Below are 19,343 nucleotides of genomic sequence, written 5' to 3'. Positions count from 1 at the left end.
TCGGCAACACTGGTACCCACTACTAAGGAGTCTGGTAAGGAAGCCTCCATGGCCTTTACCTTTGATTCCTCATCTGTTATCTCAGAAGGACGGTCATCTGCTCAATGTCAAGCTTCACTCTCTTCATCTAACAGCCTGGCATATTCTGTGTTGAAACACAGCAGGTCTCAACTTCCTCAACAAGTTTTAAATGTGATTATGGAAGCTAGAAGACCTAGTACAAGGAAAGTGTACGCAGAAAAATGGAAGAGATTTTTATTTTGGAGTACAGCAAAGAATTTGGAGATTTCTGAGCCTAATTTGAGTGTGGCTCTTCAATATCTTACTGAGTTATTGGACAAAGGTTTGTCCTTCTCTTCCATTAAGATTCATGCTGCAGCAATTTCAGCTCACTATGATTGTGACCCACCATTGTTTTCGCATCCTTTGTTCAAGCAGTTTCTTAGAGGGGCAAAGAATATAAGACCCCCGAGAGCTCCTACTCCTGCTTGGGATCTCAATTTTGTGTTGGAAAACTTACTCTACAACCTTTTGAGCCTGCGGCTACTGCTGAATTGAAATACTTGTCATGGAAGACTGCTTTTCTGTTGGCTATTACTTCTGCAAGAAGGGTGTCTGAGTTGCAGGCCCTTATGGCAGTAGAGCCCTTTTGATTTTCCATAAGGATAGGGTATCATTACGCACTAATCCTTCCTTTATGCCTAAGGTGGTTTCTAGTGTGGCTTTAAACCAAACTATTCATTTGCCTACTTTTATGCAGACCCCAAAATAAAGGGGAAAAGATTTTGCACACTTTAGATGTACACAGGCAATTGCGTTATTATTTAAGCAGGACTAAGGATTTTAGGCAGTCTCAGCAGTTGTTTGTTTCTTTTGCTTTGAGTTCGCAGGGCAAGCCTGTGTCAAAACAAACTATTTCTAGGTGGATTGGGTTTTGCATTGCATTTTGTTATTCCCATCATGGCAAGGAGATTCCAGCTGGGATTAGGCCTCATTCCACTAGGGCTACTGCCACTTCAACAGCATTTCTAAGGGGTGGCAACTAAGGATATTTTGGAGGCAGCTACTTGGAGTTCAGTGCATACTTTCTCTAAGCATTATCACCTTCCTATCTACTCTAAGTCTAGGGCTGGTTTTGCCACAGCTGTTTTGCAAGGCATGTTGTCAGCTCCTACTTCTTTATGATTTGCCAGCCTCCCTTACCTCTGCTTTGGGATTCTACCCAATAGTAAGGACTGCAGCAATGTGGAACGAAGAACATAGTACAGTTTTGTACCTACCATAAATGTAGATGTTCGAGGATCCACATTGCTGCAGTCCAATTTACCCTCCCTCCTTCCCTCTGTGTTTAGGGGTGGTTGTGTAGGTGAGGTTATATGCTGATATTTCTGTATATATTTCTGTATATATTGTACATATTTTTGGTGCAGGTATTTTGGGCCTTGTCTTTTTAGGGTCTTCTGACATCTGGGGCAAGAAAAGACTGAGGATATGACGTCGGTCATGCGCATTAGTACCCTGACGTACTGACGTCAGTCTAATGCACCCTGACCGACGTCAGCCATATACTCTGGTATTCGGGCCGACTGGACAGCGGACTACCCAATAGTAAGGACTGCAGCAATGTGGATCCTCGAACATCTACATTTATGGTAGGTACAAAACTGTACTTTTTGCCCAGAGTTAGTTGCACTTGGATAACCTTGGCTGCATTATGCTGAGCAACTAGACTGGAGGTGTGGATATCCTTAAGGAATATGAATACAGCTCCACCTTTGGTGTTCCGGTCCAGGTTACATGGCCAAAAAGTGTGGTATGAGTTATAGCCTGGTAGTGCAAGGGTTCTCTCTGGTGCCTTGAACCAGGTCTCAGTCACTGCACAGATATCGATGTTCTCCATTTTAAGGAGTGCCTCGAGTGAGTGCATTTTGAGATTTAGACTTCTGGCATTGAGTAGCATCACCCTCAGTTTTTGCTTGCCTGTTACTGTTACAGTGGTGAATTTGTCATTTGAACCTTGCCTAAAAAAGGCACTATAGGGGTGGCAAGAACCTTAGCCAGTATCCGGAATCCCAGGGGTGACAGGTGCAGGCCATCTCTAGGAAAGCATCGTGGTCTGTCGACCATGCCATCCCAGGCAGACAGATACTGGATCCCTTTAGAATGGCACCAGAAGCTTAGCCAATTGTTGAAGTCAATCATTTTGTCCTTGTACTGCGGCATCATTCTGGGTGATGGCAGAATGCTACTCAGGGTTAGGGTCATACCTGCCTGGGCTACAAGATCAGAGAGCTCTTCCATGTCTCTTTTCATGTAGTCCAGGGAGGTACGTCTCAGGTCATTCACACCAACATGGACAATGACAGAGTCATATTTGTACTTGTTGTGGAGAGACATGAGTGTGTAGGTTATGTGGCGGATCCTGGCACCAGACAGGCAGCTGACCGTAACCTTCTCCTTGTTTAGTCTGGTGAGTGGCACATCAGTGTGCCTGACTATAGAGTCGCCTATGATTAGTGTATAAATATTTGGGAATTGATGAAGGATCAACAATAAAACATGAATAAATGTGAATAAAACTCATTAAGGAATATTTTAGATGGCATAAATTAATACAAAAAATGCACTGACATCTGCGAACAAAGTCCAAGCTATAAACCAATTTGCTCTTCCTGTCCTAACTTACAGTTTTGGAGTGACTTGACTGGCCCCAAATGGTGTTGGACAGTTTGGAGAGGAAAACAAGATGCTTCATGCTTATCAACTGATTTATAAAAATCAGTGCATACCAAAAGTATACATTCGCCATTCTGAAGGAGGTATGAGCCTCCTCAAAATTGATTGCATGTATACATCTGCGATAGTGGGACTGTATACATATCTGCTGACCTCACAAAACCTAAATGTAGAAAATGTTTTGAAACATGAGGAGGGCAAGTCTAAGATGACTTCCCTCCTGTGTTTAGCAGAAGCATATCAACGTCAAGCAGGAATCGAAATCAAATCAGGTAGCAACTGAATGTGCCAAAAAACAAAATAAAGAATTTAAGGTGAAGGATCAGATGAGAAGGCAAGAAATGTGGAAAATGCATAAATATTGTTGCAGTTATAGGAAACTCTTGGAACAACCTCATGTTGATCAGGATCAAATGCAGGAATGGTTAAGGAGAGATTAATTCAAAACAAAAGATGAAAGGTTATTATTGGCGGCTCAAGAAAGTGGATTATGTACATTGGTTTACAAAGCCCATTGAAGATGTAGGAGAAACAGACAAATATAGGCTTTATAAAACAGAATTGGAAATGGCCACACATCTTGTTGCTGATTGCGATATACTAATGGCAGAAGAACTGTATACTGAAAGGCATAATAATGTAGCAAGACTGTTGCACTGGGGATTGTACAAACATAATAGTGAAGTAGCTGAAAACCCTGGAAAAATGAGCCACAAAACATCATAGAAAATGAAGAAGTTTATACCACATGTGATCATCCATTACCAACAGTTCAAAAAATAGATGCAAGAAAACCAGATATAGTAGTCCATGAAAAGGCAAAAGCAACATTGATAACTGAAATCTCTACACCCAGTGACTACAGTGACTTACGTACAGGAGAGATGCAAAGTCATAAAGTACCAGGATTTGCAGGCAGAAACAAGAGCAATGTGGAAGAAAGATACCCAGACAGTTCCAGTAGTAGTAGTAGTAAGAGCAACAGATCTTCTAAAAAATAATTTACAATTGTACTCGGATATGTTACCGATACATGTAACTCCGTAGGAATTGCAGGAGTGATTACTGGTCACACTGCGGGTGCTGCTAAGAGCACATCTGCTTAACATCAAAGACAAACAATACTCATTTCATGAACTTTAAATTATATCTTGACTTAGGAATGGGGAATATTCCCATCATGGTATTAAAAGCACAAAAGACTTGGAGAAATTAAAAAGGGCAGAAACCATATCAAAAAAGACAGAGGTGACCTTCAAACTCTTGACCTGGCCCAATTTAGCTTTAAGGGAAGATCATTCTTATTAAATGTGGTGGACTTCTTTGAGAATGTCACAAAAGCCCTAGATGAAGGCAACAGTACATACAGCCTACATTGACTTAGCCAAGGCTTTTGACACAATTCTCCACTCAGGCATCATTGAGAAAATCACTCAGCTGGTAAGTAACCCATGTCACTAGATGGGTAGCCAACTGGCTCACCAACAGAACACATACAGTCAAAGTCGGAGATTCCACCTCTACCATCAGACCAGTTACCAATGGTGAACCACAAGGATCTGTGCTAAGCCTCCTACTGTCTGGAATATATCGCTCAGAAGTTCAGGCAAAACTAGAAGGCCTGTGGCTTACCACGTTCACTGAAGACTGCAAACTGGGTGCAATCAGGGAGTCCCCCAATGATCATGACATACTACAAAAAGTGCTAACACAGATGATTGGTGCCAAAGCCACAGACTTAAACTAAACACAAAAAAATGTTTTATCATCCCTTTCGACAAAGGGGTAGTACCTGCAAATTACAATATTAACAGTGCCCCCCCCCACAGCTCAAACTCTGTGGTGAAAGATTTAGGAGCACAGGTTGGTAGCAGCCTTTGATCACCAAGTGTCTAGAGTGCTAAGGAAGCCCTTCTATGTTGCACATGTAATAAGCAAGGGCATCGCATCCAAAGCTAAGGATGCTCTAACTCTCCAGTACTCATCCTTCATCAGACCACTAAGAGTACAACTCTCCCTTCTGTATGCACCTCACCAGACACCTCCAACAGCTGGAAAGACCTCTGAGGTTTCTCACCAAGAAAATTCAGGGCCTTCAACACATGACCTATATGGACAGACTGAAGGCCCTGTCACTGTACTCTGTATCTTATAGGCTGCTGAGAGGCAACTTGTGACTGGCCTACAGAGTGGTCTCAGACCCTGCTGTAATGGAAATGCTGCACATCCGCAATTCAAATGAGACCAGATTCACTCGCTCTGGGGATCTTAACCTAGCCTGCAACATTAACAGGACATGCTGGAGAGACAGATCTCCCAGAGATTACCACTGCTCTGGAATGAACTCCCAATCATGTAAAACAGAGCTCCTCAATGACCCTATTTAAGTGTAACTTAGACAACTGGATGGATGACCATAAATTTACCCTGGGGCTATCACCTATGTCCCTCTTGGATAAGGGCAGTTAATGCTGATCATAGACTCAGGCTGCAAATATAGACCATACAGCTCAGTCAATAAGGGAACAAGGGTATAACATGGCTAGGCTCATAAATGCTCTAGAGTCAATAGCCTAGTAATCTCTTATGAACATGTAAAGTCAATGAACTGACAAGAGCTTAGAGGCTACGATGTAATATTTTAAAGCCAAACACTGCAATGTGGGATACCTAGAGGCAGATTAAAAAATTAAGATGCCGGGCCCCATGTGGACAGACTCTGGAATTACATTTAAAAATGTAAAAAAAAAAAAATGTACAGAGTCCAAACATTGTGCTAAAATGTAGGAATAATTAAGACATGACTACATAAACATGTTTTTTTCAGTCTGTGGGTGCAGTTCTCTTTTAATCAAGCAAATACAGAATGTGGAAGTGTTCACTTAGCAAAAAAATTAAGATAACATTAAAAATTAACTAGATATGTTTGGTACAATTACAGAGCCTCAAGGTTTCTCATTAGAGGGGGGAACTGAGATATAACATGTGATAATATTTTTAGGTTTCCACTTAACATCTCTTACAAAACTTATTTGCAGTTGTGATACTGATGAAGTCTCTAATCCTCTGATGTCGCAGCAACCAACATCCAGTCAACACACTGCATTACCATCTAATTACAATATATTACTAGTCTCTGTGCATCACTTATCACCTCTCATCAAACAGAGGACTTGCCAAATAATACTCCCATTATCTGCAATACTCTTTATTGCATGGGACAACTTATGTTGACAGATACTATTATCCATACATAACCATGTTGCAGAGTCATGCAACATTTATAACATTTTGTCCTAACTTGTCTGTCTTCCTTATTATTTTTTGTGTTGTAAAATATTTACTCATACATATTGCTTTGCAAACTACCCATCTTTTCATTGACTAAGCTAAATTTCATATTCATATCTGCAGATTTTTCCAACAAAAATATGACCTCCCAGCTTCTTGTTTAGCAAAATTAACTAATTTAAACCCCTATGTTGTTTGCACTTAGCATTTTGGTCACAGCCTTGAACAGAAGATTTAAAGCTGAAAGGAAATTGTCAGAAAATCAAGAAAAGAAGCAATGACTTTCTAAAGTACGTAGAAGAAAAGGGCAGGGACAGAACCAAGCAGGATAAGCAAAGAAGTGAGCAAGATAGCAGAAAACTAAGAAAAAGTAGAGGTACTTAAATTTCCTTCAGGCCTCACAATTGAAAGCATGAGGGTTATAGCATGCTTGCAGGGATGTAGGGAAAAGTATGAGAGAGAGAAATTATTGCTCCCAGGAAGAATACAGCACAAGGGCCAGAGAGACCAAGTTCAACAGTCCTCACAACCCCCCCCCCCCCAAGAGATCTGCAAAGGAGCACTAGCTTGCACAGATTTGCCACAGGACTAAAAAACAAGTGTGATACTTGCATACGGGGGGGGGGGGGCAGAAAAAAACTGGGAACTAACAGGCTGGTAGAATTTTTCTTGGAGAACACTCTCTAAGACAGCACACACAGTGGTTCATGGCTGGACAGAAATCTGATCAAATTTTATAACCCAAATACAAATTAATTTGACAGGCAAATATTGGCAGACATGGTCTACCTGAACTTCAGCAAGGCCTATGACTTAGTCCCACATGACAAGCTGACAGGAATACTATAGAGACTGAGGGTATGCCCAAAATGACAGCTGCACGGTTGAATGGCAGGACATAGATGAGTGGTAAGAAAATTATCAATAATTAGAAAAGTGTGGGGGTTTGTCCTGGCTTCAGTACTCCTCAGTGTGTTGTCTCAGACATACCTGAAGGAACAACGAACAGGATCGACCTCTTTGCTTATCAGAAAAAAAGAAGGGCAGACATGCAGGATGGCAGGAAGAATATTGCAAAGGATTTGGAAAAACTGAACGGGTGGTCATGATGGCAGCTGAGGTTCAATGCAAAGGACTGCACTTAGGCTAGAGCAACCATGGTGTGAAGTATCAGCTATGGAGAAGAGAAAGCATGGGAACAGAGCAGCAGAAAAGATCTTGGGTTACTGATCACACCTGGATTAGAAGAATGGCAGCAAAGTGAAAATGCACCAGTGTGTATCAACAGGGAGATAAATACAGAAGCAAAGAGGTAATAAATCCATCCTGCAAGTTCTTGGTCAAATTTACACCCTTGCGTACTCTGTGTGCAGTTTTGCAGGCCAAATAAGTAAATGAAAGGAAAATAAAGCTGCTGGAAGGAAAGCTTCCAGAAATCTCATTAGAAGAGGGGGAAGGTTTTTAGCAAGAAGCTATAGGAGCTAGAACTCATCTCAAGTGAGACCAGAAAAGAGATGGGGAGCATGATATTTATGTCAGAAGACCACATCAAGGAGATGTGAAGAGGCCATAATGAATAGGACGGACAGAGGAGGGGGACAGACAGAATGCTGTAGAGTAATTATCCATGGATCTCCGAAATAATATTTTCAAAGACAGGCTTGCAGACATATGGAACAGCATGCAACAGAATTGGTAATGGAGAGAGAAACCACACAGGACAAGTGGCAAAAGGTAGGAGAAAGTTAAAACTGAGGGGACGTAGAATGTTAAATACACTTCAAAGAACAGACTAGACATACATTGTTTATCCCATTGTGAAAGTACACTACGCACCACACCTGAGTGTTCTGTTCAATCACAGCCTCACTTCAGTCTTTCTACCCACCGAATGGTGAACGGTCACGGTCATCCCACTCCACAAAGGGGGAGTGACTACAGACCCCGGAAGCTTCTGCCCCATTAGCCTGACTAGTCTGATATGCAAGGCTATGGAGCGCATCACTGTGGACTTTATAAATAGGGATATAGGAAGCCGCCAAACTCTGGACCCCACACAGTTTGGATTTTTGAAGGGTAGATCATGCCTGCTCAATCTCGTAGACTTCTTTGAGTCTGTCACCAGAGCTGTGGACGAGGGCAAGGTGGTACACACTGCCTATCTCGATCTTGCCAAGGCCTCTGATACCATTCCCCACTCAGGAATCATTGACAGACTCACTAATCTTGGCATTAACCCCTATATCACAAGGTGGGTTGCTAACTGGCACATGGATAGAACTCACACTGTGAAGGCTGCAGACTCCAAATTGGACTACCGACCAATCACGAGTGGTGTCACACAGTCCTGGGTCCCCTTCTGTTCGGCATCTACTTCTCAGACGTTCAAGCCAACATAAAAGGACTCTGGCTAACCAAGTTTGCAGATATTGCAAACTGGGAGGCATTACAGAATCCCCAACTGATGTAGACATCCTACAAAGGGGCCTCACTGACACCAGTGACTGGTGCCCAAACCACTGCCTTAAGCTAAATGCCAAAAAAAATGCATCGTTATTCCCTTTGGGAAAACCTTTGTGCCCCTGAAGTACCACATCAACAATGTTCTACTTAACTAAGAAGGTGTAATAGGAGATCTGGGAGCACAGGTTGAAAGCAAGCTCTCCCTTTGACAACCAAATCACCACTGTGGTTAGAAAATCCTTTTATGTGGCAAATCAAATTACAAAGGGTTTCTCATCTAGGAAGAAAAAGAGGTCGTCGTCCCTTTCTACTCATCCCTCATTAGACCTACTACAGAATACAATGCCCCTTTTGGCATGTACCTCGCTAGACACCTGCAACAGCTGGAAAAGCCACAAAAATACCTCACCAAGAGGATTCTAGGCCTTAAACACATGCCCTATACTGGCAGACTCAAACTCCAGCTATACTCAGTCTCATATCGCCTCCTTAGAGGCGATCTCTGCTTAACCAAATGAAGCTATGTCTGACCTAGAGCTGCTAGACATGCTACATCTAAAAAAACCCAATCTCGCAGTGCCACACGCTCCAGGGACCTCAGTCTTGCTACCACATTAAAGAGAACATGCTGGAGGGATAGGTTCCTTATCCAGAGACTGCCCATGCTCTGGAACAGACTCCCCCCATCCACGTCAAGCAGAGCTCCTCAGTGGCCCTCTTCAAAAGAAATCTTGACAAGTGGATGGGAAATACAAAATTCACCTCGGGGATCACCCCAGCTGCCTTGCTACATAGAGACAGTGGAAACTAATGTCTGTTGACATGATAATAGGGATTCTTAATGGCTAGGCTTACATCAGCACCAGGGCCAATAGCCTAGTACACACCAATGAACTTCCCACTGCACTTATGAATTGCAATGTGTATGTGTCATCTAGGTGAAGACAGTCAAAGTTAATAAAGTACAAAATAGCCTGGCGTACACTGTGTAAATCCACACCATACAGTTTAAAATACAATTTATTTTGCACAGAAAAATGTGACAGAACTAAAAAACATTAGAAAAAAATGATGCTATATTTACTGTTTTTATTAAAATTGTAAATAACTTTTTTCCCATACTGCCTGCTTTTTCCAGTACTTTTTTATGGTATTTAAAAGGTACAGTGTCCAGAAACTTGTAGGCTTGGGGCTTATACTGGGACTGAGAAGACAGTGCATTTTTTAACTAGTGTACAAAAGTATTTTTTTTAACATTTCTTGGAACTATTATGACTACACAGCCAGAATGTCTTGAACTGTCTAATTTAACAGCTACAGCATATACCTGTATATATATCAAGCATACTTAAAAGACAGTAATACTCCTAATGGGCAAAAGCAGTAAAAGATGTGATTTATGTGCATGATTCTTTTATATATAGGAGGCAACATGTCGACAGATGTGTAGACTGTTAGCAGTTTAAAACAGAAATTTCAGGCCTGACTGCTGACAGAAGAGGCATTCAAGGGGTCATGACGGCAGTTGAAGTTCAATGCATCAGCCATAAGTCATTCATCTACAATGACTAGGATGTGAAAAACTCTCACCTACAAAGACCTGCACTGATATGTGGAAATAGTTAAAAATACTCCAAAGATAAGCATCTGAAAAGTGTACAGTAGATGGAATTTTCTTAGTCTTTCCATGGGGCTGCTAAATCAGACTCATCAACAATGATGAATTAAGTAGATAAGCAGAGAATGAATACATGCTTACTAGTGTGAAATAATCTAAAGTGGCTTACAACAACGTATGTGGAAAAGATAGAAGTGTATTACATAAAATTATAAGTAATTATGACTGTATCACTGCAAAACAATTAACACAAATTAAGTCCAGAAGAAATAAGGGGCTACATTTTAAACTTATCATAAATAGAAACAGTGTTACATTACTCTTACTTAACATTATGAAATTGTAAGAAAACAAAAAAATTACTTTTAGTTTTTAGGAACAAGATTTTTACTTGTGAATTAGATCGTGGCCGGACATCAGGTTACCCAGCTGGTCCGTCCCTCCAAGCTGTATTCTACAATCATAGTGTTGATTCAAGTAATAAAAATCATAAGACTGAAACATTTGGTAACTAAATTCTGTTAAACTCATGCCCTCAGGACTCTTCAGCCTCGACTGGACGCTGTGTCGACTAAGCATTGTGCCCATTCGGAAGTGTCTCCCAACAGTGGACACAAACTCCACTACATTTCTCTGTTTATACCAAGACAAATTGTTCAGTACATTTATAGTTCCCAGTTTTTGTCCGCTGCTATAATACAAATTATGGTTTGTGAAAACTCTCTGTAGGCTATCTCGAAGTCCTGTTACATTTGTACTGATCGTGTCTTGAGCTAGTGCTTCACGTTCTTTAGTTTTCCCACTGGGGTCGCCAATCTGAGCTGTTGCACCACCAATCAAAGCAATAACATTATGACCAGCCCTTTGGAAATGTAGCAATGCAATGAGAGGCAGCAGGTTGCCTACATGTAAGCTATCACTTGTGGGGTCGAATCCACAGTACACAGTCTGTGGAGCAGATTGCAGAAGAATCGGTAGCTGGTCATATGCGCTTTCTTCTGGGAAAGCACCCTTCACAATGCCACGTTTCCCCAACTGTAAGAGCAAATCTTTACTGTTTGATGCAACACAGACAGAAGTACTGAAATGATAACAAGAACGCAGTCTCAATGACCGCAAGAACGCCCGACGAAATGAAAAATTAAAAATACATGTCTTAGATATGGACGCCGCCATGTTAAATAAGCTTTGACTTCTGGGATATCGAACAGGCTTAGCAGACAACCCCTCCCACTGTTTATTTCACGTATCTGTTTTCACGTTCAAAACTTCGTAAGCTGGGGAAGTAGAGCAGTATAGGTCTCTACTCTCCATGCGCAAATGTGGAACATTACCTCTCATAACGTGGATCAGTTACTAACCACTTCAACTAAGAAGATCTTCATTGTAATATACAATGGTTTTACATACCTGTCAACCTCTTAATGCAAGAAATCTGGACAAAGTCTGACAAAATGAGTAGACAAAGGCAAATAGAGACAAATTTCGAATGCTGATCTGATAAACTTAGTTGCTAAAGTAAGAGGGATTTTGTTAACATACATTTTTCTGAGGGATTTGAAGTCTGAAACTGAAATATATGACATTATTTGGTGACTTCCTACAGGGCAGCCACGGTGGTGCAGCAGTTAGCGTTGCCGCCTCACAGCAAGAGGTTCCTGGTTCAATCCTCGGCTGGGGTGCCTTCTGTGCAGAGTCTGCATGTCCTCCCTGTGGTCGTGTGGGTTTCCTCCGGGTGCTCCGGTTTCCTCCCAAAGACATGCTGTAGATGGACTGGACACTCTAAATTGGCCCTAGGTGTGAGTGTGTGTGTGCCTTCTGTGGAAGGTTGAGCGCCGGGCCGGCAACTCAACACCGTAAAACTCCACTGCCAATCATGAGCGGACAGGTAATCCACTGTGGCGACCCCTAACCGGGAAAAGCCGAAAGAAGAAGAAGATTTGGTGACTTCCTACATCTCAACTGTACAGATTTTTGCCTTATATTTTTTGGTCCGTTTTTAATAAAATTGTGGCTTTCTGGCACATTAGTGGCAAATCATTAAAGACTGAATTTAGAAAATAATGACAGACATTTCAGTTTTAGACTTCATGCCCTTAAGAAAATGCATGTTAATGCAAAACCTGTTATTCTATCAACTTTCTAAGTTTGTAAGAGCAATATTTCAAAATTGCCCCTATTTGTACCACTTTTTTATGGCTTTGTCCAGATTTCTTAATCTAAGAGGTTGAGAGGTATGGTGACTTCAGTCCTCAGATCATCCACAGGGTTTGCCAGGAAACTACAAATTTTATGAGGAACAGACCAAAAATGCGAAGCAAAATCTGGGCATTCTGTGAAAATCTTGACAGTTGAGAGGTACGAATGGTTATCAGTAAAATATTCTGGTATTATACAATGACCCCCCCCCCCATTAATATTCCAAAATGTGCATGCTGATTGGCCAGCGTGCCCATTGTAAATCCCACAATATACCAACGGAAAAAGTTCCGGTCGCCCGAACTTCTTTCAGTTGGTATAAAGTGTATAAAACTTTTTTTTTTTTTTTTTTTTTAATAATAAAAAAAAAAAATGGAGCAGCGGAGACTTTCTTTTCTATGTTGCTTCCGTTTCAAAGCATTGATGTACTGGGTATGTGTGGGAATGCAAGTCCCATATGCATGCGCAGTACATCAACACAAGGAAGCAGTATACCACCACCGGCGGAAGAACAGTAAGGCATCATATAAGAAAAGTAAGCATTTTTTTTCTTAAATAATGTCATTGTATAATAGCAATAACCGACTCCATGGTTGTGGTATATTGAAGATTTACCCACGGTTGGCTTTATTTAATCACTTGGGCTTCACCTTCGTGATTAAACTGTGCCAACCGTTGGTGAATCTTCAATATACCGCACCACGTAGTTGGTTATTGCTTAAATATTTTATATCACACCGTCTTTTATGCACTCAGAGAATTCTGAAAATTTCAGCATCTTTGTGCACAATGCAAAGAGTTGTCATTTGTCTTGAAATTCATAATACTCTAAAGGTGTTCTCTTGGTACCACTGAAAGTTTCTTTTCTAAAATATTGCTAAGAAACTCTATACTATTTATTGGTATATTAGGAATAATACCAACCCCTTCAAATGTAAGTAACAATTAATGAATCAACTGCTATAACCCTTCCCCAAGCTTTCATGCCACGAGAATTACTAAAACAGTTCTCTTCGTAAGTGCACAGGTTAAAGTCCAACATAAACTAAATATATTCTAGAGCACTGCCTCCTACACTTGCAATGTTGAAAATTCTATTTCCAGCTTTAACTTGGTTCTCACAGTAAAACTTTGTTTTTACATTATTTTAAATTTTCCACTTAGTATCAGGCTATTACTTACTTTACTCACCTTAACCCTAATGCCTGTTGTCTAGTCTCTGTACCCCATGTTATATGTTTGTAATACATGGTGCGTGTTGATTAGACTGCAAAGTTGGCGAAAGATAATAAAAGATTATGATAAGATCTCTGATCATAACCAATTTGTTATGTGCTTGAGAAGTGGATGTTAAGAAATACAGCTTGAGAGTGGAGTGAAACAAAGCTTAGAAGGGAATTTTGACATCCATGTTGGGAGACACCCAATCACAATTCTTTGTAGTACAATGAGCAACATATGCGCCATGTACTATCAGTTATAAGGAAAAAGTGTACGAGAATGAAATGCTTTACACCTTTGAAAGTTGTAAAGTACTTTGCAGTATTACACAATCACATTGCCATATTTTGTTGTGTGAGTGTGTGCATGTGTGTGTGTGTGTGTGTGTGTGTGTGTGTGATAGAGAGACACACACACAGCAAAGTTTCTAACAATGTTTAAAGCTATAAAAATGCTTTGGAAGCTGTTCTGAGGTGTTTGCCATAATACATTTGACAGTGCTGAAATGTGTTTAAAAAAACTTTGTTCAGCATTTTTATTATGACAGAAAGTTGCATAGCAAAGTTGTTTTCTTTCCTGAATTTGGTGACCAGTTGTGGAGCTCCATGCACTGCAAGCTTGTTATTCACCTTATTGATATATGAACTTTGCTATTATACAAGCTTGCGCTGCCACACAAACAGCAGCACCACAGAACTGCATCAGAGTAGCCTGACAGATTTGAAAGCTGAAACACACTTCACTTTGTCCTTTATACACCCATATATAAACTCACATTGTGCCAGAGTTTTAGTGCTGTTGGTTAATGAGGGTTGCACTTCATTTCTGGCTGCTGTGTCTGTGACAATGCTAAGTGTGTTACGGCTATAAAAGCTCTTTAAAAGCTGTAAAACACTTCTCATCCCTATTGTTTTTTTCCCTCTTTAACTGAAAATGTAGTAAGGCAGCTAAAATTTCACATGTATTATAAAGAATTATGATCAGGTCATAACTCCAGTTTGCTGTGTGTGCTTGAAATGGATTCCCAGGTTACCCACTTGAGCTCTCACTGTGAATTTCTTGGAGCTAGGGAATCTCAAACACTTAAACTGATCATGATTGGCAACTAAATTGTAAACTTCTATGTGCATATATTTAAAATTATTGACTGCTTTAGTCTCTAACATTGGTGCCATTAGCCTCTATCAGAGTTCCATATGTTTATAAGTTGGTTTGGTTTCCTGTGCACTTCTGCATAGTCTGAACGTTAAAACTGAGGAACCTGCTGGCAGCATGCAGTCTTGTTTCTCCTCTGATTCATATTTATGTATATCATGTGTTTTCTCAAAATTTTTGAGAGATGGTGTAGCTACAGCCATTGGGAAACCACTGTCTGTAATGTATTTTTTTCAAGACTTTTAAAAAATGGGGCAGATAGACAGTTTACAAGCTGTCTTTAAATGACAGCTTGTAAGCTGTCATTTTTTTTACATGTAGGTAGCATTAAAGTTGGGTGCTGCACAAGCTGCTGAGTTCTCCTGCTACAGCTCTGGATAGCATACTGCTTTATTATGGCAGAAGTTTTATTTTTATTTCTTTGTTACTTTTTATTGCATTACTTCATGCAGAAAATGGACACAGCATACTACCTCTAACCAAAGTGCACAGCACCAACGTTTACTTCAAATACAAGGGCACACATTCTTCCAATACCATAACGTTTTGTAATACTTTATATACACCTTTTAGTTTACAGCTCAAAAAAGTTGAAATTAATCAAGTTAAAGTCATTTGCATGTAAACATATCAAGTAATACTGCTACAGTTAAAAGGTCAGTAAATCTTTGGTTTAAGTTTAAAAATTTAAGTTAAAGGTTATTAGTTCAACAATGTTAAATATTTCTAAACACAAAAGGATTAAATCACAAAGGCAAGTTTATGTCAGCTTCTGTCACTACAGGTTTAGACTTAATTAATCCTTGTGTAAGTGCTTCAGCACATACAATTCAACATAATACTTGCAGTTGTAGTATAGTTTCACATACACATGTTCAGAATGTAATACATGTAATCCAAAATACAGAAGTATGGTGCAGTATTAAACATACAAACATAAGCATAGTCAACATACATAACATGGAGGCAATGTCTCAAGTTCACATTAATTTCTTATTTTCAGAATCAAGTGCAATATTTGCAATGAAGGAAGATAAAAGGAATCAGAGTGCAGATTTTAATACAGTAAATTGCAGCATAACTGAAGAACATACTTTAGTGCTAAGTAAAAGAATGCATTCCATAGCTATCTGTAAAGATCAGAGCATTAATCTGTCATTGTTTAAGGTTAAAAGAAATAACAAGATTTCATTGTTTACAGACAAATCAATTTCAGTTTCACGTAGATCTTTAAAATACACAAATGCAGTTTTGTTAGAATTTAAAAGGTCAAAGATCACACAGCTAACAGTTCAAAATGTAGCAGCTCTGCACTAGGTATAAACATTTCATTAGAGTTATCCTTCATTGACAAGATTTGTGCAAAAGTACAGATTTTAAAGAATTGGTTATGACAGAAACATGCAGATTTATGGGTTAAAGATAAAATAAATTCCAGTTCAGCTGACACAGCTAAAGTGCTCAGAAAGACATATTAGGTGTGGCCAGTTAGGAAAAAAGAGTAACCATATACCTCTATGTCTTGCAAGTTATATCAGAACTAACAGTAAAATTAATTCACAGAATAAAAGGGTCACAGTTACAGATTTGGCAAATTAATTTTTGTGTTATTATTTTGTTTAGCAGTCATTAGTTAAAAGCTTTGTATTAAAGTGTTGCAGTGCATAAACAATATTGTAATATAAACAGAGACAAAATAATGTTTGTTAGTTTACAGAATGTAACATTTAAAGTCAATGCTACATTGTAAACGTGACAACACAGTTAAAAATTCAGATCCTATGTATAAAAAAGTGCATTATGTAATCAGTTTCAGACTGTATGTGTTTTGTACAGAAATGGCAGTTTGCCAAGCACATCAACTCAGATTACAGCCAGCCTAGCAAACTAAATTAAAGACAGTATCCATTTAATGCATTTACAGGTTTGCTATTTATTCAAAAAAATTGCAGACAGTAATAATAAATTCTTGTAGCATTCAGTATTACTGAAAAGTTAAATGACGTCAGCTAAAGAAACAATTATGGTATAAAATGGGTGGAGTTTAACTCACAGAACAGTATATTAAAATCTAAGGGTCATGAGACAAAATGTAAAACGTTCAACAGTTAAGATTACTTTTATATAGGTGCAGAGATGCGCAGTGTTACATTACTACTTCGTTTCATTTTTCAGTTTGCTTACAGACTTGCAAGAGTTTATTAGCAGAAAATGTTTATTTCATGCAGAAAATTTTAAATACAGTCAGCACAGTAAGCAATGCTGCCAGTTTATAGTTGTTAAAGCTGAATTCCATGCAGAAAAATATAAATAAAGTCAGGGCAATAATCAATGCTATCAGTTTATAATTGTTAAAAATGCAAATGTTATTTTAAGGACCTGATACTAAATACAGTCAAAAACTTTAGCTACCCAGCCTTACACAAAAAATAAAAAGAAGAGGTTTAAAAGGCCTAACTAAAAAAAAAAAAAAAAAAAAACACACTTCAACATTAAAGCAGGCCTTCCTTTACTTCATTAGTGACTGGGACCGTGCAGAGTAAAATTTGGCAAGAGCTGTGGTGCAGAAGTAGACTGTCTATGTGTTTCAAAATGTATGAGTTAAAGCAAGTATGTATGTTTTCAAACAGTTATATAACAGTATTAGTTTCAGTTTATGTTTTTATCAGTGTTCAAGCAATACTGACAACAATATTAATAGCTTGGTCTCCAGAATGTAACAATAATGGATTTCAGTTTATTTGTGTTCAGGTAACACTGTTAAAATGTTCTCATGTTTTCAGACAATTATATAACAATAGTACTAGGTTTCAGTTTATCTATGTTCAGACAATGTTCTCATGTTTTCAAATTCATGGTAACAATTGTACAGCAGTACTAGCTTTCTGTCTATGTTCAGACAATAATAGTTTGGTCTTCAAATAATAACAAGTACCAGTTTCAGTTATGCTTTTATCTGTGTTTAGTTAACACTGGCAAAAAATATTCTTTTAGTTTAGTTAGTTTCCAGAATATACACAGCTATTTTTAAATGTTCAGTATATGCTAATGAAAATTTCAGTCACATTTCAGAATATGACATTTATATTAAGTTATGGAAAACAGTTTTTAGTACTTAATAAATAAGCACCTATCCAGGCATGTCTAAGGGTCAGCTCCCAGTGTTTTCTCCTGTCTACCTGATGAATCTAGGCATCTTGAGGCAATGCAGCAATTGCCTCATTTACACAGACAACTCTCTCCTCCTACCACCCAACACTACAGCCTGTGAGAGATGCACTTATATAGCCAAACTGGAAGTAAAGCTATCTTCACCCAAGACTGGACTAGACAGTCAAGAGGAGAAGATAAACACTTGCACCATACCACACTCATCACATAGCTCCTCAAAACCTACACCATAAAAACACACACATAGCAACACAAAACACACACCTACATTCGTGGAGGCTCTCAATAAAAATCTGCTCAAGCAACAGAGACCTCCAAAGCAGAAATGCAAGCAACCTCCACCCCCCCAACACAACCCACATGACACATAGCCCACAAACACAGTGTGCCACTCAACCACAGCCCATAAGGCATAACAACGTGCCCAACATTCTAGTCATAGGTGACTCTATAGTCAGGCATGCTGATGTTCTGCTCACCAGGCTAAACAAGGAGAAAGTTATTGTCAGCTGCCTGTTGGTTGCCAGGATCCGCCACATAACGCATGCACTCAGGTCACTCCACAACAAGTACAAATATGATTCTGTCATTGTCCATGTTGGTGTGAATGACCTGAGATGTACCTCCCTGGACTCCCTGGACTACATGAAAAGAGACATGAAGGAGTTCTCCCCAGAAAAGGTACCACAGTACAAGGCCAAAATGATTGACTTCAACAATTGGCTAAGCTTCTGGTGTCATTCTAAGGGGATCCAGTATCTGTCTGCCTGGGATGACATAATTGATAGACCACGATGCTTTGCCAGAGATGGCCTGCACCTGTCACCCTTGGGATTCTGGATACTGGCTAAGGCTCTTGCCACCCCTATAGTGCTTTCTTAGGCAAGGTTCAAATGACAAATTCACCACTGTAACAGGTACAATCTGGCAAAATCTGAGGGTAATGCTCCTCAATGCTAGAAGTCTAAACCTCAAAATGCACTCACTCGAGGCACTCCTTAAAATGGAGAACATCGACATCTGTGCAGTGACAGAGACCTGGTTCAAGGCTCCAGAGTGCACCCCTGCATTACCAGGCTATAATTCATACCACACCTTTCGGCCATGTAACCTGGACCGGAACACTAAAGGCGGAGGTGTGTCCATATTCATTAAGGATATCCACACCTCCAGGCTAGTTGCTCAGCATAATGCATCTGTGATTATCCAAGTGCAACTAAGTCTGGGCAAGACCGCAATCCAAATTGTAACTTGCTACAGATCCTCCACCATGCCCCAGGATTCCCACTCCTCATTTCTTGATACACTGGAAAATATTAGGGTACAACCCAACACCCTAATAATGGGCAATTTCAACTACCCCACCATTAACTGGGAAAACTACTCATGTACCAACTCTTTTGCTCAATGTTCTCTGGAACTCATAAATTCTAATGCTTTGGATCAACTTATCCACACCCACACCAGGGGCAGCAATATCCTAGACATG

The 19,343-nt window shown here is 39.6% G+C and overlaps 1 protein-coding gene across 1 annotated transcript in view; it reads right to left on the bottom strand.

Annotated features, from left to right (window-relative positions):
• Nucleotides 1-11,313, bottom strand: part of YARS2 (tyrosyl-tRNA synthetase 2) — a 202,102-nt gene extending 190,789 nt beyond the window's left edge. Inside the window, exon 1 of the mRNA XM_044088101.1 lies at nt 10,500-11,313. Coding sequence (XP_043944036.1) covers nt 10,500-11,284 — 785 coding nt within the window. The 5' untranslated portion in view covers nt 11,285-11,313. The remainder of the gene's footprint in view (nt 1-10,499) is intronic.
• Between the last annotated feature and the right edge of the window lie 8,030 nt (nt 11,314-19,343).

The sequence above is a fragment of the Protopterus annectens genome, chromosome 11.part0 (assembly GCF_019279795.1).
Source record: "Protopterus annectens isolate FY-2018-M chromosome 11.part0, PAN1.0, whole genome shotgun sequence".
Classification (NCBI taxonomy): Eukaryota; Metazoa; Chordata; order Ceratodontiformes; family Protopteridae; genus Protopterus; species Protopterus annectens.
Note: the sequence above shows the minus strand (reverse complement) of the source record. Positions and strands in the feature narration are given on the sequence as shown.